Genomic DNA, 20,924 nt, shown 5'->3' on the forward strand with positions numbered 1-20,924 from the left:
TTCATTTTTGCATTTTATTTTATTTCATTTTTCCCAGGAATTTGTGTTTATTACTACAATTACCAAAGGCAGATGAAAATCATTGCAAAAAAAACTATTAATTTTTTTGGGATAATAGGGTTTATTTCAGGGGCTGGAAGCACAGGGGGAAAAGTATTCAGTAAATTAATGCTTTGATGAACAGAATTCAGTGTGGTTTGCTGCAGAACTAAAACAGCACTCAAAACACAATGGCACTTCTGAGTTAACAATACATCTCTAAGCTCCACATAAAATATTTCATTTGAATAAACAGTTTACTGTTGTAGACGTAGAACTAATAGCCTATAAATATTTACATTTAATAACTGGGCCACACCATTTGCAGCGCATACACTAAACTTCATCCTTTTCTCCTGTTTTGATTTTTTAAAACTTTTGAATACTTCCTTGTGTGCTGAAACATATTCTGATACAGAGTTTAGTGTTAAATTTTTCAACCGTTATCTGCTAACAACTTGAAATGTGTACGTGGCAGGTGTGAGATTCATCAGTACGTTCAGATCCGCACGCAGTTCAGAGCTTGCGTGCATGCATGTTTGTTTATTGTGTGTATATCTTCTACACTAATACATCGCCTTACTTTAACAGGCAGCTTTGCATATACACACAGACTAATGTATTACTGTAATACATATCTCATGCAATGTATTGTATTTTCCTAATAAAACAAGTTATTTTTTATATATTTGAATGATACAAAAGTAGGTCAAAAATCAGAAAAAACAGGTAATGCTTTTAAACCCCATTTTTTTCCCAGTAAAAATTGGTTTAAACTGAAAACAAAGGGTCTTACTTATGATGTATTTAAAACAAAAGCAAAGGGTCTATCTTTGCACTATGATTTTCTTACTTTACAGAGTTTCCCTTATTATAATAACTATAAGCACAGTATACCAATTTCACTCAGTTTTTAATCGTATATCCATGGATGAACTTAAAAAAATCATTTGTAACATTGTGCAAAATTAAAACTATTTATACAATTGATTTGTTAATTGTCTGAATGTTTGCTTTCAACACCAAATAATAATTGAAAAATATGTTCACTTTGATGCTGTTTAAGGAATTCTAAGAATTGGCCAAGATCCATGTGATAGTCATTCCTCAGTCCATAATCACCATGTGCCTGGAACTGTAAATCTTCAAAAGTATGAAAGAGATGAAGCTTATCCCCATTTCCTTCAGTTTCCATACTCTCAACATGTTTGCAGGAAATGTGTTTCCAGTTAGGATATCTAATAACATGCCAGAACTCCTCACAGTTTTCTTTGAGCCCTTCCACACAGATGATACCAGGTTTCCCTGTTAGGCAGAAACCAGTCAAATTTAATTGCTTTGCGCAATCAAAGATTTTCTTTTTCAGTTCCTGTCTATATATATGATGGCTATAGATCCACATTCGATGAAAAATTATTTTTACTGCCTTTTCTTTTGGAGCAGTTTCAGAAGAGACGTTACTGTTTTGGAAATAAGATGCACTGTTGTCTCGTACCCACTGCACTGCCGCACATACACACAGTTCACCTAAATCCAAAGAACTGATGTGAGAAGTGAGATGTTTATTGAGCTGCAGTTGATTCTGTCTGTCTAGTGCATTTGATCTTGCAAATAGTTGCGGTGCTGAATGAGGGTAGCGGTGAGGCAAGGATAGATACAAGTCTACTTTTACCTTAAAATTAAGCGGGGAGGAAAAAGAGAAACATGAAATCAGATCTACAAATACTGAAATGCATGTTACAGTAACAGGAATTTCAGGAACCATATCCTGCACTCCCCATAGGAATGCCTCAGCTAATAAGAGTTTAGAAAGTTACTTACAGCAGTCATTCTCAGGGAAGGGGAGACTGCTGGTATGTTTCCATACTCAGCCCATAGGTCTCCTCCTCCCCTCCCCCCAAAAAGGCTTAAAGTAGACTCACCCTCCTTTCCATATGCCAAGGAAATAAGATATGATCTAATAAAATTGCCACAACCTAAAAAAATAGCATATTTTCTTCTTGGTCATGGATCCCTTCATCTCTTTTTGTCTGTTCCCTTTACTTTGTGTCCCATCTCACTGCGTCCATATCTGCAACATCCCCATCATGTGGTTGATCTTTCCTGCTTCATTGTCTAGAGGAATGTTGCAAGTGTGTAGCAGACAAGTGGCTATCCCTGAAGAGAAGCTGTTCTTACTACTGCACCTGTTCTTAGGTGGCTTTGCTGAGCATTGCTAGGCAGAGCAGGCAGCTGCTTCACTGTAAACTGCAGTTCCAGAAAGAGCCATAGGGGCAAGTCACTTTCAAGAATCCTACTATTACTCTGTTTCTGTAATAGAGGAATGGCAAGCTCCAGGCGTCTGATAACTTTCCGCACTGTCAGATGCGCTCTCTCTCTCTATCATTCACTCACTCTCTACTTGTGAGAATGAGAAAGAACTTTCTCTGTTTGACAACTTGCATATGCAGACAAAACAGCTGAGGGAAGAGTGGTTATGTAACATGATTCTATTATCACTCAATTTGACCTGACAAAAAGAAAATGAAAGGTGATTGAAACCTCTCATTTCTCCATAAACAAAAAAGAGCCATGTGTGGTGAAGGAGTGGTGACTGCTATTCAGAGTAATATAGATGAGGCAATTGTAGGCCAACCAATTACTGGAATACTTAGTTCAAGGGATATTTCCATTGTGCAGAATACTACACAAGTAAACAAATGTAAATAATTCATCTTAAAAACTTGACAGAGCAAGGATGGACAGTTTTCTGAAACAAGAATATTCAAACATTGGAATGTTTTTAATATATGGTTGTCCTATTATAAAAATTAGCTATTATTCCTATTTGTTATCAGAGTATTTCTACCTTAATACCACAGAAGAGCTCTCCTGAGGGTATGGGCTAAATGACCCAAACATTCACAACTTAAATCTGTGGGTGATTCCTGCTATCCTGCAGTTAATCACCTGCTTCCAACATAATTCATAAACTTTCTTCCAATCACAGAATGATGTGGCATCATCTTCGCAAACACTACATGATCTGGATCTCCAATGTATATATGATTAGATGTTTATGACTCACAAACTGGATTTTCTTATTTTTCCTTTATCATTTGAAACAATGAAATTTTTTTGGACCTTGTGCTGAAAAATGATAAGCACTTCTATTTCCCATTCTTTTAAAAACTTTACAAAGATCTCCTTGCCCTGTTTCCCTCACCATGATGATGCAGCAGGCTTAAGTGGCCATGTAAATGTAAACTACTACAAAAATAAAGGAAAAGCAGCATTTTTCTTCTGCATAGTGAAGTTTCAAGCTGTATTAAGTCAATGTTCAGTTGTAAACTTTTGAAAGAACCACCATAATGTTTTGTTCAGTTATGAACATTTTAGAGTTATGAATAACCTTCATTTTCCGAGGTATTCGTAAATATGAGGTGGGAGGGATAGCTCAGTGGTTAGAGCATTGGCCTGCTAAACCCAGGGTTTAGAGCTCAATCCTTGAGGGGGCCATTTAGGGATCTGGGGCAAAAATCTGTCTGGGGATTGGTCCTGCTTTGAGCACAGGAGGTTGGATTAGATGACTTCCTGAGGTCCCTTCCAACCCTGATATTCTATGATCTAATTCTACTGTATGTACATGTTTGCTGCACTCCATGTCAACCAGCAGAGGGCCCAAAGGATAATTGCTCCTTCAAACAAAACTTATTATTCACTACAAATACTGGATTTCTGTTAAATTCAAGCTAAAACAAAAACTCTGTGCACTTTTTATGGAAACTATAAATATTTTGTAAAAAACACTGCATGGAACATCCTTTTTTTGGATGACTGCAGTGCAAAACTAAGAAAACTGCATAGTTAAAAACAAAATGTAAATGGAAGTTCTCACCTTTGGCTCATCAATATCAACAGAAATTGAATATTCAATCCGAGGTGGTAGTCCTCCTTTTATATTTTTCAAGTACATCTGCACATAAGTAAGAGCATTTTTGTCCTGAAGGCTTATTTCTCCTTTATTAGGAAACATTGAAAAGAGCATTTCCATTTCCAACAGCTGAAGCTCAAGACATTCTTTTATTGTGACAGCCATGTTACAGCTGTAAACCCAGACACCTGAAAATAGAAGAGATCTTATCAACAATAATGTTTCTTAAACTGTAGCAATAATTTTCTATTAATCAAGACAATATAATCTTGTGGGTTTTGTTTTATAATAAAAAAGGAACAATTATGAAAAAAATGAAGTCAGCTATAGAGCTGTTTAATTTCCAAGAGCAAAAAAACTACATTAAAATGGAGTTAAGGTTGAAAGTACATATAATTAGTTAGAGGATAAAACATTACAGGAATGTTGTTGTGATAGCTGCTTTGGACTCACAGCATATTCAAAGCCTATTATATTGAGAGTGACAAGTGCTATTAAACTGATTTTATAATTGTTATATGTATGTTTATGGTCTTGTTAGCAATTGTATTCCTGGCTAAATGGGTATGATAAAGAATGCTTCCTGCAGGAACTAAAGATGATGGGCAGTAATTAATGCAAATCTCTAATACTGAAACAATAGGGGTAACTAGTCTTTTGCAGTTTCATCCCCTGGAGAAAAACACATGTACTGGTCTGGCCTGGTACATAGGCTTAGCAGACACAGAATTTGAAAATGTACAAAAATAACAGCCTGACCCAGGGTCAGGCTCAAGGTACATCTACACTGCAATAAATAATAAAAAAAAAAATATCGGTGGCACTGAATCTTAGAGCCCATGGCAATTGACTTGGGTTCCCAAGGGTCCAGCTGCAGCGCTAAAAACTGCAGTGTAGGAGACCAGGCTCTGAGACCCACCCCGTTTCCAGGATTTCAGAGCCTTGGCTCCAGCACAAGCCCAAACATTTACACAGCAAATTTATAGCCCAGCAGCTTGAGCCTTGTGAACTGGAATCCGCTAACCCAGGCCAGCCACAGCTGTGCCCAAGGGTCTTTTATTGCAATGTAAAAATATCCTCGGACACCTTCCGAAAACTAACAGGCATGAGGAAGGAGCTGAAGTATTTTAGACCCACCAGGGTCTCTATGGGGAATCACCTGATAAGCCAGGCATGCATATAAGCTGTTTATTGTTCTTTGATTTGCTTTTGTTCTGAATAAATAGTACTTTGCTCTATGAAGATTACCCTGTTTAACCCTGTCATTCCCACTCAGAGAACAGAACTGAAGGTACTGAATTCACACCCACTGAGGTGATCAGAGTGAAATACAGGGGTTTGCAACCAAAGGCCTCAGTCTGGAGAGTCACGGGATTCTGCCTCGAGAAAGTTGACAGTTGGAAGCCTGAGACCTAAGTGAGTGCCCTCAAGGAGACCACATTGGGGTAGAGGTGCATTAACTGAAGGACTGGGACAGTAGTAATTATCCCAAAAACAAGCATTACACACCCAAGAAATTCAGCATTAAGATTACACTTAAACTCAAATATGTTATAATATGGAAATGCAGTTAATACACTCAAAGGAACTGTAATTTTGTCCCCTAGCAACACGATGCAATAACCATTTTATTATGATTAAGGCATTTTAATGCTTTTGGTCTCTGATTAAACTGATTTTTAAAGAAGGGTTTTAAAAGAGGGTCTCTTCCCTCTCATATGTTCCCTCTATGATGCCACTAGAGTACAGTACCATTTTTAAACTAATTTAACTCAAATTAGTTATTGAATTTACTTGTAAATACTCAGAACATTCATTCTGTCTCCAAAATTAATTTGGTTGTAAAACTGGGATGGAGATTCTCAAAAAGAAGAACAGGAGATTCTGTAACTTTTCCACACACAAACTGAATCCCTGCTTTTGTGCAAAATGCAACTAGTCCTTAGCTCTGGAGCTTAACTGATGTTCCATAACTTAACATACTAAAAAAAACCACACCCACTTTAAAAAAAAATTAAGGGTATAATCGTGCAAAAAATTGTTTAACTTTATGCATATGCTTAACTTTGTGCATTGGAGCAGTCCTATTGAGTTCAATGGTACTAATTACATGTGTCAAGTTAAGCACGTGCCAAAGTTTTCCTCATGTAAACCTAAAAAAGGTTCTAAAGGCAGGTGCAGCAGGAGCGTGATCTCTTTGCCACTATCTATTACCCCACAATGGATTTGTAAAATCGCCTCAGACCAGACACGCCTCAATGTTTAGCTGCACACAACAGCATGGAGTTGGCGATTATCATCAATATGCGTAACGAGCCGGAGACAGGACAGCGCGGCCGATCTTTGAGAAAGACACCGGAGAGTCAATGCAGACAAAACAAGCATTTAAGGAACTATCAGAAAAGCTGAGCGGCGCGTTCCGGGCCGGGGCTCAGCCGCACAACTGGGGCCTGCCCGGGGCCGCGTGTCACGGAGAGGGCTGGCGCGGGGCGTGCGCTGCAGCCCTTCGCTCGCGCCGCTCTGCCCCCCGGAGCCGCACCCAGCGCAGGGCGGGCAAATGAACGTGAGCGGGGACCTCTCAGGGCGGGCCCAGGCTCACCAGCGGGGCCGGCCCGGGTCAGGCAGCCTACCTCTGCGGGCCGCGCTTCTCCCAGCCGCGCGCCCTTGCCGCGTCCGCGCCGGCGGGTCTGACTGAGGCGGCGGCCGAAGCCGGCTGAGCGCGGTTCTGTCGGCTCTGCTGAAGCCGGGGGCGGCGTCATGGACGTGCCGCAGCTTTCGCTAGTGACGCGGCAGGGGCCGGGCCCGGGCTCAGCAAGAAATGCTCGCGCCGCCAAAGCCCTCACCCCACGCGGGGCCGCGGCCGCTGGGGGAGACTCGCGCCAGACCGCGATGGGGGCGGGGCGGTGGGTTACGTCACGTCACGTGAGCACTGCGCACACCCAGCCTGCGGGCCAGGGGGCAGCGGGGAGGCGCGGCCGTAGCCCGACTTCTTCCTGCGGCTTCAGAGCCTACCGCACGGAACGTGCCGCCACGCCGAAGGGCTCCTGTCCGCTGGTCGAGTGTGCGGAGCTGGGAAAGACAATTTGTCCATTAATAAATGTAACCTTGTGCGCTCTCCAAGCAAAGCAGCGGTTACAACAGGGGGCGTTGCAAAGGAAAACTTGGCATGGAAATAGTCCTTTTTTGCCCCCAAAGTTTTGCATTATGATGAGTTTAACCCTTTAAAAAAACACAAACGGGGCATGCACCATAGTTGTTGGTTTGTTGAAATTAATGGGGCAAACTACATAATTGTAATCGTACTGCAAATGTGTAACCCATTTTGCGGATGGGGAAGCAGCAGCATAGAGAGTGATTTTTGCACAAGTTTCCACAAAGTCAGCTTCAAAGCTAGGAAGAGCACTGACCCAGTCCACTGCCCTGGACCCACAGCCTCTTCTAACTGAACACCCAAGGAAGGATTCACTGGGTCTGGTTATATTTGGAAACGTTTTGGCTACTTTAAGAGCTCAGACTAGACCAGTGGTTCTCAACCAGGAGTACACCTACCCCTGGGGTACACAGCGGTCTCATCAACTCATCTAGATATTTGACTAGTTATACAACAGGCTACATAAAAAGCACTAGAGAGGTCAGTACAAACTAAAATTTCATACAATGAGAAAGTAAACAATTTTTCAGTTATAGTGTACTGTGACACTTTTTTTTAATGTCTGATTTTGTAAGCAAGTAGTTCTTAAGTGAGGAGAAACCCGTGGTACGCAAGACAGATCAGACTCCTGAAAGGGGTACAGTAGTTTGGGAAGGGGTTGAGAACCACTGGACTAGATGGTCAAGAAGGACGTGTATGGCTTTACAATCTATTCATTGATCATTGAAGACTTTGTTGGGTGTGTATTCAACATTCTGGTGCACTCTTTTCTATTCTGTATACTCAATGCTTAATAAGGGATAAAACTTTCTAGTTGATGACCCACCCAGGAAACCCACTAGAGGACAATCTCAGGTAACACATTGTGTATTGCAACATCTCTTCTAGGTAGTATTTTATTCTTTGGAAATAGTTTATTATATTCAAATAAAGAATGTCACACAAAACAGATACACCTTTACAGATAGTAGGAACAGCATACAAGAGGGTGAAAATTTAGAAGTCTGTGTGAGATATCAGCCCAAACCTATTTACTGTAATTAAATGAGTTATACAGGACACAGATTCACCAGTAGATTCAGATCTCTGCTGGGAGAAGTCTCACCATTTATCTCTCCCTCTTTGAGCACATCCTTTTCCAGTTTATAACATCAGGAAATTAAATTGTCTTTTTCTTTTCTATATCTTAACAAAGCATTATGAAAAGCTAAGATGCCTGATGACCCTCAAAGCTTTTGTTTCAGATTTGCTGCAAACTCATGCAAACATCACTACATCAATGTCACTAAGGTCACATTTTCCAGGTTTCTCCACAACCACGATTGCTAGAAACTTCCTTAAAATAATAAAATGAAAGTTGAAATTATTACTTGATTCCAAGAGCTGGGGCTTTACACCAAACATTCCAAAAATGACTATAACTTCAGGTGAGTTTGCAACAAATCTGAAATGATTTGCTCTTTGTATGGATTATAACCTTCTCTCAAAGTCTGAAATGTGATGAAGAGAATTATCCAATGCTGTGTATATGCAGCAATGGGGAACAGAGGGCTTGGATCCAGGGTGGGCAAACTTTTTGGCCTGAGGGCCACATTGGGGTATGGAAATTGTATGGAGGGCCATGAATGCCCATGAAATTGGGGGTAGGAGTGCAGGACAGGATGAGGGCTCTGGCTGGGAGTGCAGGCTCTGGGGTGGGGTCAGAAATGAGTTCAGGGGTTGGGGGGCAGGGATGAGGGCTCTCAGGTGGGCTGTGATGAGGGGTTTGAGGTGCAGGAGGGTGCTCCGGGCTGGGACCAATGGGTTCAGAGGCAGGAAGAGGGACCGGGATCAGGGATGGGGCAGACTGTTGGGCACCGGCGGGGGGGAGGTGAGGGCTCTGGCTGGGGGTACAGGCTCAGGGGTGGGGCTGGAGATGAGAGGTTTGGGGTACAAGAAGGGGCTCTGGGCTGGGATGGAGGGTGAGAGGGAGATCAGGGCTGTGGCAGGGGATTGGGGCGGGGGGCGCTCTGGGCGCTTACCACAAGCAGCTCCCGGAAACATGTCCCCCCTCCGGCTCCAAGATGTGACCAGGCGGCTCTGTGCACTGCGTCATTCGCAGGCGTCACCCAGGCGGCTCCCACCTCGCCACGCTTGTGCATACTACGTAGGAGCCAGAGGCGGGTCATGCTGGCTGATTCCTGGGAGCTGCATGGAGCGGTGCAAGCCCCCAACCCTGCTCCCCAGCTGAGGGCTGGATTAAATGGTCTGATGGGCCGGATGTGGCCCATGGGCCATAGTTTGCCCACCCCTGGCTAGGATCATCCCCATCTTGTCAGCTAAGCTTCTCGGTCTAGGTGTTGTGACCTGCCGCCCAGAGACACAGTACCATTTAGGTTTGGTCCAGCTTCCCCGATGACAGGGGTGGCTAGGCCAAACCTGAGTGAGAGGCACTGTGATCTCATCTGCCATATTGCAATGCTGGGAGTGAGGAAGTGGGCCCAACCCCACAGGACAGGAGTCACCATTGCAGGTTGAGGTACTCTGCAACCGCCTGCCCATGGCCTACACCACTCCCCTCCGATCCTCCCACCCAAAGGACAGAACCTGACCCACCCATTCCCAGGGCCTCCTGCCTATCTGGGGACATAACCCAACCCCCACCCATCCCCAGGACCTCTCACCCATCGGGGGGAGGAGAGGGAGGACCTGATCTCCCCGCAGGGCCTCCCATCCCTCCAGATGGAGGGCCCAATGCACCCAGGAGGGGAGGGAACAGATAAAATGAAATAAGAAATTCCCCCAAAATAAAATATATTTTTTTTAAATTTAAGAATGTCACAGAGCTCTGCTCATGAGTTCGTGAGCCCCTAAAAGTCCAGAAAACTAGTTTAAAATCATGAGATTTTGAAAACAATGGATTCTGAGATCTTTACATTTGTCTATTGCATTATGGCTTTCACAGGGTCATGTTTTCTACATTTTACCCAAAACCATGAGGAGCAGAAAGTTTATTTTTCTTTTGAAAAAAACTAAAGTCAAAATTCTCCCGTAACCTGTGACTCCAGGAGCTGAAGCTTTAGGAAAAATGCCCAATGTTGCAAGACTCACAATGAAATGAGGGAACTGCGCAATCTGCCCAAGACCTCGGCCCCATTGCCCCAACCCCATGCTCCATCCCATCCTGCTGCACCTCCCGGAAAGCAAGGCCATCCAGCGCTTACTTCAGGCTGGGACTCGCCCACAGTCTGAAACCCTGCTCCTCACTGGGCCCCTACTACAGAGTTGGGCAAACTACGGCCCACGAGGCCATCCTGCCCGGCCCCTGAGCTCCCGGCCGGCCCTGGGCCTCCCCTGCTGTCCCCCCGCAGCCTCAGCTCGGCGTGCCTGCAGCACGGTTGGCTCTGGCTGGGCGGCGCGGCTCAGGGGCAGATTTACCAGTGAACACAGGGTGCCCTGGCACGGACCCCTCAACAACAGGGGGACCCAGGGCTGGGCACTCGGGCAGCTCAGCACTGGCGTACCCCCCCCGTGGGGGGAGGGGCTGCACTGCAGGAGCAGGTGGGTGGTGCAGGTGGCGGGAGCATGGCCGGAGGACTCAGAAGGAGCACTGGGCGGCCACGCAGCTGGCCGGAGAGAAGCAGTGCTTTGAAGGGGAAACCGCCTGTTTTCTCCGGCTGCTGCCCCTGCTCCTCCTGAGTCCTCCGCCAATGTTCCCAGGGCCACATTCCGAAAGGGGTTAGTGGAGAGGGGGTTGGATGGGGGGGAAGTCCCAGGGGGGCATTAGGGACAGGGGATCCCAGAAGGGGGCGGTCAGGGGACAAGGAGCGGGGGGGGGGGGTTGGATGGGTCAGGAGTTCTGAGGGGGGCAATCAGGGGGCGGGAAGTGGAAGGGGCTGGATGGGGGAGGGCACGGGCTGTTTGGGGGGGCACAGCCTTCCCTCCCCGGACCTCCATACCATTTCGCAACCCCGATGTGGCCCTCGGGCCAAAAAGTTTGCCCACCCTGGCTGCCCTCCTAGCATTAGGTGCCGCCCAACCCCGCCCCCCTCATGGCCAGAACCCCGTCCCACAGCCCCTCCCCCTCGAAACGAGCAGCTTCCCGCTTAGCCCCGCCCCACCCTGGCTAACCTCCTGGCGGCACTCCGCCCCCTGCGACTAGAGAAGGTCCCCAGGCGGGGTATCACTGGGCGGATGGAACGCTCAGGTAAGCAACGCTCGCAGGCCTGCGGCTCTCTGATTGGCTACGCGCGGCGTCAGGGGGTGTGGCTAGCATGAAGCCAGGAAGAGGCGTGTTGGACCGTGTGGCAGCCGAGAGCCACGTCGGCGGCTGCTGGGGCGCCGCAGGTAGGCGGGTCTGTGCTACTGCTGGTGTTCGGCGGTCTCGCTGCAGTCTAGGGGGCCGGGGACGTGGACGTGGACGTGGACGTGGACGGGGGCGGGGCGGGGGGGGGTCTGCGTCCTGGGCGAGCTTCGGGGTGGGCAGGGTCACGTGGCAGGGCTGGGCACCTCGCCCTGTGCGTAGGGCTGGTCCGGGCTGGGCGTGTGCTCCGGGGGGCGACTAGCTGCTACCAGCTCTGGGGAGAGTCAGACAGGCCTCTCTGTGCTCCCCTCACTCTCTGGTAACTGTCCTGAAAAGTTTTACCTTCTGGCGTTAAAACTGTCCTGCTTGGTGTCAGCCCACAGGGGTGAGTGGGGAGGAACAAGGTCTCTCCTACACTAATGAGCTAGGGTTACCATATTTCAAGTTCCCAAACAGAGGACAGTGCCAGGCACACAGGTGCTGACTTTCTTCCGTCCAGGGAGTGCTCCGACCCCACTCTGCCCCTTTCCCCAAGGACCCTGCCCCTTCCTGCCCCCGGTGTGCCCTGCCCTCACTCTTTCTCTTCCCATCCCCAGCACCTCCACGTCTGCAGCAGAAGGTGCTGAACCCAATGGAATTGGTGCCTGTGCTGCCAGGGGGAGGAGAGGAAGGGGGTACAGTTTATATGGCAATACCATATCATACCACCCTTACTTCTGTGCTGCTGCTGGCTGCAGCACTGCCTTCAGAACTGGGCACCTGGCCAGCAACTGCCATTCTCTGGCAGTCCCACTCTAAAGGCAAGGAAAAAGGACAAGCAAGGAAAAATGAAGGCTGTTTGTCTGTATTTCAAAAATCCACTTGAACGGAGAACTAAAAAAGAAGTTATGTCCAGGAAAACCTGGACATATGGTAACCCTATATTGAGCAGTGGTCTCCTGTCTCCCATGTGCCAGTTATGGTAGCCTGCATTGCCCAGTAGTTAAATTTAGTAGTTAAGGAGCACCTTCTTGCTGTCTCCTATAAACATGTGCAAGGCCACCTCCCTGATTTCTGATCCCTTCTTAAAATTCTCCTCTGCTGTGATGTATACAGAAAAGTCAACAATGGAGGCAACTTCTGTGCTGTTATCCCTGTCATGCTTACCAGTACTGTTCCATTGTTACTTTGTATTCTGCTTGTCTGTCAGTTGAACCCACATGTTGTTTCTTGCCTTATTCTCAGGCCATGACTACACTACACTTTTGTCGTCAAAACTTTTGTCATTCGGGTGTGGGGAAAAAAAACACATCCCTGAATGACAAAAGTTTTAATGACGAAAAGTGCCAGTGTGCGCAGCCCTTAAGTGACCGGGAGACGCTTTTCCAGCAACAAATCTACTGCCTCTCGTTGGGGGTGGTTTTATTTTGTTGCCGGGAGTACACTGCAAACCTTACAACAGTGTGACAGCAGTGGCATGGCCGCGCCATTGTAAGGTGCACAATGTAGACATAGCCTTACTTGGTAACAGGGCTTTGGAGCTGTGCTCCGGCTCCGCTCCAGCTACATGCAAAAACCTGCAGCTCTGCGCTCCGCAGCTGCTACAAAGCCCTGCTTGGTAAGGTCTTTGGAGCAGGGGTACTTTTGGTTTTGTGTTTGTACAACACCTAATGTAGTGGAGTCCTGGTCTATGGTTGGAGCCCCTAAGAATTGCCACAATACAAACAATAATTTTGCTTGGATATTAAAAGAAGAAAAGGAAGTAATAGCCTTTACATGGTTGGAGTATGTTGGGGAAGGAAATGTGGGAGTTTGGCCTGGTGTTGCAGCCAAATACCCTCTGCCTGCTGTTGTCTGGAATAGGAGACACTGTCTCTCTCTGCCACTTGCACTAGGGCCACTGGACCAGTGCAACTGAGGATCCCCCCCTTGGCTCAGTCTCTTCTTCTCTCTGCACTGGCTTGTGGGGCTGGCACAGACTCCCTTTAAAGTATGCAGGTGATGTGGAGGCTCCTTCCCAGGCTATAATGCTGGTGTTTCCTCTGCAAACCCATCATTAGCTTGTGGGGTGTGAATGTCTTTGTGTGGACCCTCTCCATGGGATTAATTTCAATTCACATATCTAATAACGCTGACTCTAACAATAGCGAAACATAAAAAAAACCCCTATCTTGCATGAATATATGTAGACTTGACTTAAACTCTTGAGTGTTTTTCCCCAAGATTAAGTTGCTATTTAAAATATATTTTTACTACACAAATAAACATCCTTAAAAGCTAAAAGCATTTTTCATGTAAATGCTACTTGTTTCTGTCTGTCTTCTGAGACTTATTGTTATCTGGTTAATTCAATATATCTGTGGATTTACAAGGTAAGTGTAATATGAGAAGTTTATTATGGTGATTTTAGCCTTTACTAATAACATCTGTACAGTTTCCTTTTATAGAAATGGATTTTGAGGCAGTTGCAAAGTACTCAGCATTACACCTGAAACCAGCTGGACTTAGTCTTCAGTATGGAACTGCTGGATTTCGTACCAAGGCAGGACATCTTGATCATGTCATGTATCGCATGGGTTTGCTGGCAGTACTAAGGTCCAGGCAGACCAAATCTACAATTGGAGTCATGGTTACAGCATCTCACAATCCTGAAGTAAGAATGTTTCTGATTGTATTCTTTTTTAAAAAAGGAAAATAGATGATATCGGCCAAAGGAGAGTCAAAATCTCTAAGCTGGCAGAGACTGAAAGCATTTAGAGGCCAGATCATGTGAACACACTTGTGCTTAATTTAAGCATGTGAATAGTCTCATTGACCACAAATAAGACTGATTGCATGCTGGAAGCTACTTTGCCACACAAACTCATACTTCCACTTTTGCTTGTAGTTTTTTCTTCCCTCCACTTTGGAAGGAAAACTGTTACAATACAGGACCTTATGAGCATGAGAAGCTGGCAGTATATCTGAGGGAGAGCAAACCCTTTCAGCAAACTCTGAATCTATTTATTTAAGTTGACATTTGCTTTCAGGAAGCAATAGTTAAGTGGAATATTTGCTGCACTTATCTGCTGCTCTTAGGATATTTCAGGCTATGGAATCGCTAAGCCTGTCACTTTGATATCAACTGGTCCTTTTTTACAGAACTGCCTGAAAAATAGTGACTTAATAAGTTGATGATATTACTGATTTTGGCTGTGTGGGGATTTGTTTGGTAGCTTTTATTAGGAACATTTTAGGCCTGACTTGCATCTGAAGAAGTGAGGTTCTTACCCACGAAAGCTTATGCTCCCAGTACTTCTGTTAGTCTTAAAGGTGCCACAGGACCCTCTGTTGCTTTTTACAGATTCAGACTAACATGGCTACCCCTCTGATACTTTAGGCCTAAATGAAGCCATAATGATGTATCTATATTTATCTTCCCTCTTTAAAGAGGCTCTGCTGGGTTTCTCCCTTTTAGACTTAGTACATTTATTTTCTTCTAAGGAAGACAATGGTGTAAAATTGGTCGATCCTCTGGGTGAAATGTTGACCTCTGCCTGGGAAGAATATGCGACACGCCTAGCTAATGCAGAAGAGCAAGAAATACAGAGCATACTGACTGAGATCTGCCAGAAAGAAGCAGTGAAACTGCACCAATATGCCTCAGTTTTTATTGGTAGAGACACCAGGTAATTGTAAAATGATATTGACTGTATTTAACTACCAAAGTTGCATTCACAGGCAGTTATCTCTGCTGGAATTTCTGTGCATAGAATGCAAGACACTATAAGGGCAGCACAGCACACTTCACATGTTTCATTTTAAATCTACCTATTACGGTAACATGTTTAACTCTCCAAACACAATATGCTTCTTGGGCCTAATCCAGTGTCCACTGAAGAGGACTGAAGGACTTCTTTTGATTTCAGTGGGCACTAGATTGGGCCTTTTAGTGTTAGTGATACCATTACTACAGCTGCCTAATCTTTATGTGATTATCTTAATGTCACATGGGAATCTGATTCTGCATTGAGAGCCATGTTGGCGGACTTCTCCACCTGTGCTGATCTCACCAAAGGAGAGAAACTGCATAGTGTTTGCTTAAAAAGTAGTGATTGTATTTATTCTTTTTCAGACCTAGCAGCGAGAAACTTTCACAATCAGTAATAGATGGTGTATCTGCTCTAGGTGGTCAATATCATGGTATGTTGACATTTAACCTTATGCTTTATATTTGAACTTTTTATGTAAGTGTGAAATATAACATAGACCCAAAGTTGTAGCTCAGATGCCATTTCCATTGCTGCTTATAGTGAATGTGTGTTTTGGGATGATCTTAACATAAGAGGCTACTTCTCTATACAAGTTTAATAGAAAGTGTGTCTTCCTACCCTTCCCCCCACCCCAGATGGGTTTCTTGCAAAATATTTCCTCTTATATGGTAGTAAATATTGTATGCCTCTAAATAGGAGTCAAGGTGGGTGAGGTAGTATCTTTTATTGGGCCACTTCTTATGGCGAAAGATAAGGTTTTGAGCTACACAGAGCTCATCTTTTGAATGTGTTGTGACACCTTGAAAAGATGAACCTAAGAACATAACATAAGAACATAAGAGAGGCCATACTGGGTCAGACCAAAGGTTCATCTAGCCCAGTATCCTGTCTACCGACAGTGGCCAATGGCAGGTGCCCCAGAGGGAGTGAACCTAACAGGTAATGATCAAGTGATCTCTCTCCTGCCATCCATCTCCACCCTCTGACAAACAGAGTCTAGGGACACCATTCCTTACCAGTCCTGGCTAATAGCCATTAATGGACTTAACCACCATGAATTTATCCAGTTCTCTTTTAAACTCTGTTATAGTCCTAGCCTTCACAACCTTCTCAAGTAAGGAGTTCCACAAGTTGACTGTGCGCTGCGTGAAGAAGAACTTCCTTTTATTTGTTTTAAAACTTCCTTTTATTTGCTGCCTATTAATTTCATTTGATGACCCCTAGTTCTTGTATTATGGGAATAAGTAAATAACTTTTCCTTATCCACTTTCTCCACATCACTCATGATTTTATATACCTCTATCATATTCTCCCCCCCCCCCCCTTAGTCTCCTCTTTTCCAAGCTGAAGAGTCCTAGCCTCTTTAATCTCTCCTCATATGGGACCCGTTCCAAACCCTTAATCATTTTAGTTGCCCTTTTCTGAACCTTTTCTAGTGCCAGTATATCTTTTTTGAGATGAGGAAACCACATCTGTACGCAGTATTCAAGATGTGGGCATACCATCGATTTTATATAAGGGCAATAATATTTTCTCAGTCTTATTCTCTATCCCCTTTTTAATGATTTCTAACATCCTTTTTTGCTTTTTTGACCGCCTCTGCACACTGTGTGGACATCTTCAGAGAACTATCCACGATGACTCCAAGATCTTTTTCCTGACTTGTTGTAGCTAAATTAGCTCCCATCATATTGTATGTATAGTTGGGGTTATTTTTTCTAACATGCGTTACTTTACATTTATCCACATTAAATTTCATTTGCCATTTTGTTGCCCAATCACTTAGTTTTGTGAGATCTTTTTGAAGTTCTTCACAGTCTGCTTTGGACTTAACTATCTTTAGCAGTTTAGTATCATCTGCAAACTTTGCCACCTCACTGTTTACCCCTTTCTCCAGATCATTTATGAATAAGTTGAATAGGATCGGTCCGAGGACTGATCCTTGGGGAACACCACTAGTTACCCCTCTCCATTCTGAGAATTTACCATTTATTCCTACCCTTTGTTCCCTGTCTTTTAACCAGTTCTCAATCCATGAAAGGACCTTCCCTTTTATCCCATGGCAGTTTAATTTACATAAGAGCCTTTGGTGAGGGACCTTGTCAAAGGTTTTCTGGAAATCTAAGTACACTATGTCCACTGGATCCCCCTTGACCACATGTTTGTTGACCCCTTCAAAGAATTCTAATAGATTAGTAAGACACGATTTCCCTTTACAGAAACCATGTTGACTATTGCTCAACAGTTTGTTTTTCTATGTGTCAGACAATTTTATTCTTAACTATTGTTTCGACTAATTTGCCTTGTACAGACGTTAGACTTACCGGTCTGTAATTGCCGGGATCACCTCTAGAGCCCTTTTTAAATATTGGATTGGCGTTACATTAGCTAACTTCCAGTCATTGGGTACAGAAGCCGATTTAAAGGACAGGTTACAAACCTTAGTTAACAGTTCCGCAACTTCACATTTGAGTTCTTTCAGAACTCTTGGGTGAATGCCATCTGGTCCCGGTGACTTGTTAATGTTAAGTTTATCAATTAATTGCAAAACCTCCTCTCGTTTTGAACCTGAGAATTCATAACTTTGCTAGACACTAAAAACATGGTCTTTAATTAGTGTCTTTTATTATGGTTTTATCACAACAATCTGTAACCCACTAACAGCCTCTTCCCTCCACCCCCCTCCACACACTACTTTTGTCCCATGACTGCAGGGATGCTAACAGTTCACTTCACCTTGTCCCGTCTCTTAGAATATTTAACTACTTATACTAAGCAATCTGTTCCACCTTGTATTTAGCTGTGACAATCTGAGGGCTTGTCTGCACTTAAAACACTACAGCAGAACTTCTGCAGCTGTGCCACTGTAGCAATTCAGTGTGTTCAATGCCCAATTTCCAAAGGCCAAGGGGAAAGATTCTCCATCTAGCACTGTTTACACTGGGACTTAGGTCCACTTAACTATGCTGCTCAGGAATGTGGATTTTTCACACCTTTGACAGATTTAGTTAAACCAACCTAATTTTTTGATGTAGAGTGGGTCTGAGTACCTTTCCCAGACCTGAAAGAGACAAGTTTTTGAGCTCTTCATCAACAGAAGTTAGTCCAATAAAAGATCTTACCTCACCCACCTTGTCTCTTCAATATTTTGGGACCAACATTGCAAACAACAATCTAAACAGGAATTACTCTTCTGTTCTTTTAATATTGTGACTTGTTTTATATTAGATTATGGTCTGGTAACAACACCACAGCTGCATTACATGGTCTGCTGTCAAAATACTCAAGAGCACTATGGGAAGGCAACAGTGGAAGGTTACTACCAGAAACTATCCAAAGCTTTTGGGGAGCTGACAAAACAAGTGAGGGCTGTTACATTCTCACTAAATAATTCATTGCTTATATTAATGTAAATGTGCAAACTGGATATCTTCTGTGTACAAGTTTAAAAAATGGCTCAGCATACTTCAGCCCTGCTTGTCCTCTGGTGTGAGGAATTGCGAGAGCTATTGGGGTTTTTATCCAAAATATTATAGTTCACTTTAACACCTCTCCTTCCCCTCTCTTGTGTGAAGGCTTCCAGCTCTGGAGATGACCAGATGTGTCTGAAGATAGATTGTGCAAATGGTATAGGAGCCCTGAAACTAAAAGAAATGGAACGTTACCTTCCAAAGAAACTGTTAATTCACTTATATAATGATGGAACCAAAGAGAAACTCAATCATTTATGTGGTGCAGACTTTGTGAAAGTTCATCAGAAACCTCCTCTAGGTATGTAATCTGCAGTCTAAATCTTTAACCCTTTTAGAATACAAATTGTGTTAAGCAGCCTACTCAGCAATAGCTTTCAAAGCACAGGATTTAGCACGAAAATCTAGTGATGCATGACTTACCCAGAAAGAGGTGACTGATCTTTGTTGAACTCCTTAATGCTGTAAATCATCAAAGTGATAACAGATTACTCTAAGCTTAAAGGCCACCAGAGTGAATTTACACACGTCCCGACAACCCAAAGTGAATGAATGTAGCTGAGAGCACCAGAACTGTGGCAGAATATTTCTGAAGGATTTTAAGTCACTATCTGACTCAGGCTTGTGAAGAGATGACTTAGCCCAAATTCATGCAAGGTGCATAAAATAAAACCATGGGTCTCAACTTCTAAAAATTGAAAGAGTGACCAGACTTGAGGAATGGGTTCCTCATGCTATACTGTTTTTCTGCTGTAGAACCACTCTCCTTCTCTGGAGTTGCTAACTCCATGGTGAACTCGGGTTGCTGCTTCAGTCCTCTTGTAAAATTGCTCTTGCTAACTCAGTTTCCATTGGTTTGGTTTGTTTGGAACTATCAACTGGGGAAACAGCAGGAGGCCACCTCTTTAGGTCTGACTTCATGGGCTGTGGGTATAATAGTCCAGGGGAGGCTCTGTCTCCCCTGGTGCTGCCACTGGACACCTGGTTGCGGGGCTTTGGGGGGAAGTTTTTGTTTTGTTATGCCCCATGCAGGTTCTGGGGTGGCTGAGGAGGTGATACATGCGATTCACCTTCCTGGGTTCATCAGAAATCTCCCTGGACTCCAGAGAGATTACTGATGAGCCCAGGAAGCTGAGTAGTACATACCGCCGCTTCAGCAGCTTCTTTGATTGAGAGTGAAAGGCTTTTCCCCGCAGCGTCTGGGGAGGCGCTCTTTCGGGCAGGTGAGGTGGGGGACTCAGAGCGGAAGGCCCTCTGGCCGATGGGGAACTCATGGCTCTGGCCATGGGGGGGAGAGGCAGGGGATCTCGGGGCTCTAGCTGCGGGGTCGGAGGGGAGGAGGCATGGGCTGAAGGGGTGGAGCCTGGGGGGCTAGCCTCTCCTAAGGGTGGCTCCAACCATTGCCCATGTATGACTTTTATATTAGCTACTGATGGGATCGTCATAGCAGCCACTGTCAGGGAATGGGTGGCTATTTCAAATGCAGACTCTAGCACAAGCTGGGAAAGTAAAGCTATTGCCACTTCATAGGGTAAGGTACCTCTTCATCCGTAGGCTGAAATTAAGGTGATGGTTTTTAAGCCTGAGTGTCTTAAGTTAGGAGTGTAAATCCAGAATTAGGTACCTGATTTCACTGAAGTGCTGAGTGTTTACAACTCCCCATTGAAATCATTAGGAACACAGAAAGCACAGCACCTCTGAAACTCAGGCCACTTTTGTTTAGGTGGCTAACTGGATGTACGTTCCTATGTTTTTAGTTGTTCACATTCAAACTTCGGTCTAAGGTTTTTCCAGGCCACTGGGACATGCTAATTTATCTGCCAGCTGCAATTGCACTGTCTCATTCAGGTGTCAACTTACGTGAGAGAAGGGATGGCAAAGGGAGGAGGAGTTGGATGGAATGCCTCGGCAACTGAGAGGATAATAGTTGAGTGCTGCTCTTCTCTCCGGCAGGAACCAGAATGTTTCCAGAGCAAGAGATTCTGGGATTGGGTGAGGCGGCTTGGCACTCCCATCCTCCCTCTTTAGAAGCGCTGCTCTTGAGATCGCTAAAATCAAGCAATACGGTGTCAAGAAACCTTATTCTTTGGCATGAAAGTCCCCAGAGAATCCTTCTGTTCCTTCCCACTCCCCTCTGAGGTCATTAAGAAGAGTTAGGAGAGTTAACAGGGGAAGGATTATAAAGTCTGGGAGAAAAAAACTAATTTCCCTTGTAAATCTTTGAGCTCTATAGCGCTAGGCGATAGCTGTTGGCTGTCTATCACAGGGCTATTTCTTTTAGTGCGTATTAAACAGGTTTGGCCCTGTAAAAACACAGAGCAAAACAAACATTCTGCTC

At 44.6% G+C, this 20,924-nt stretch overlaps 2 protein-coding genes across 7 annotated transcripts in view; one reads left to right on the top strand and one right to left on the bottom strand.

The window, feature by feature from the left end:
• Positions 1-11,317, bottom strand: RWDD2A (RWD domain containing 2A). Of its 2 annotated transcripts, none has more exons than XM_034766126.1 (4): positions 11,214-11,317; positions 6,583-7,021; positions 3,917-4,140; positions 1-1,711 (listed from the first exon to the last, which is right to left on the bottom strand). In XM_034766126.1, the coding sequence occupies exons 3-4, from the start codon at positions 4,115-4,117 to the stop codon at positions 1,034-1,036; spliced, it is 879 nt and encodes a 292-aa protein (XP_034622017.1). In that variant the 5' UTR covers positions 4,118-4,140; positions 6,583-7,021; positions 11,214-11,317; the 3' UTR covers positions 1-1,033. The 2 variants fall into 2 exon arrangements, with proteins under 2 accessions (XP_034622017.1, XP_034622016.1); XM_034766125.1 differs by having other exon boundaries at positions 3,917-4,132; positions 6,581-7,021.
• PGM3 (phosphoglucomutase 3) overlaps positions 11,204-20,924 on the top strand; it is a 17,034-nt gene continuing 7,313 nt past the window's right edge. Inside the window, exons 1-6 of one of the 5 annotated variants that reach the window (XM_034766121.1) lie at positions 11,204-11,289; positions 13,799-14,017; positions 14,848-15,032; positions 15,479-15,546; positions 18,345-18,478; positions 18,692-18,887. In XM_034766121.1, the coding sequence (XP_034622012.1) occupies positions 13,814-14,017; positions 14,848-15,032; positions 15,479-15,546; positions 18,345-18,478; positions 18,692-18,887 (787 nt within the window). In that variant the 5' untranslated portion in view covers positions 11,204-11,289; positions 13,799-13,813. Of the gene's footprint in view, positions 11,290-11,332; positions 11,430-13,798; positions 14,018-14,847; positions 15,033-15,478; positions 15,547-18,344; positions 18,479-18,691; positions 18,888-20,924 lie in introns of those variants that run through there. The other 4 variants (XM_034766119.1, XM_034766120.1, XM_034766122.1 and 1 more) reach the window with 4 other exon arrangements.

Source organism: Trachemys scripta, chromosome 3 (assembly GCF_013100865.1).
Source record: "Trachemys scripta elegans isolate TJP31775 chromosome 3, CAS_Tse_1.0, whole genome shotgun sequence".
Lineage (NCBI taxonomy): Eukaryota > Metazoa > Chordata > Testudines > Emydidae > Trachemys > Trachemys scripta.

Coding starts and splice junctions, on each gene's coding strand:
- RWDD2A (XM_034766126.1), bottom strand. CDS start 4,117: ATGGCTGTCACAATAAAAGAATGTCTTGAGCTTCAGCTGTTGGAAATG. Junction 1,712..3,916: donor TTGATATTGATGAGCCAAAG/GTGAGAACTTCC, acceptor CTTAATTTTAAG/GTAAAAGTAGACTTGTATCT.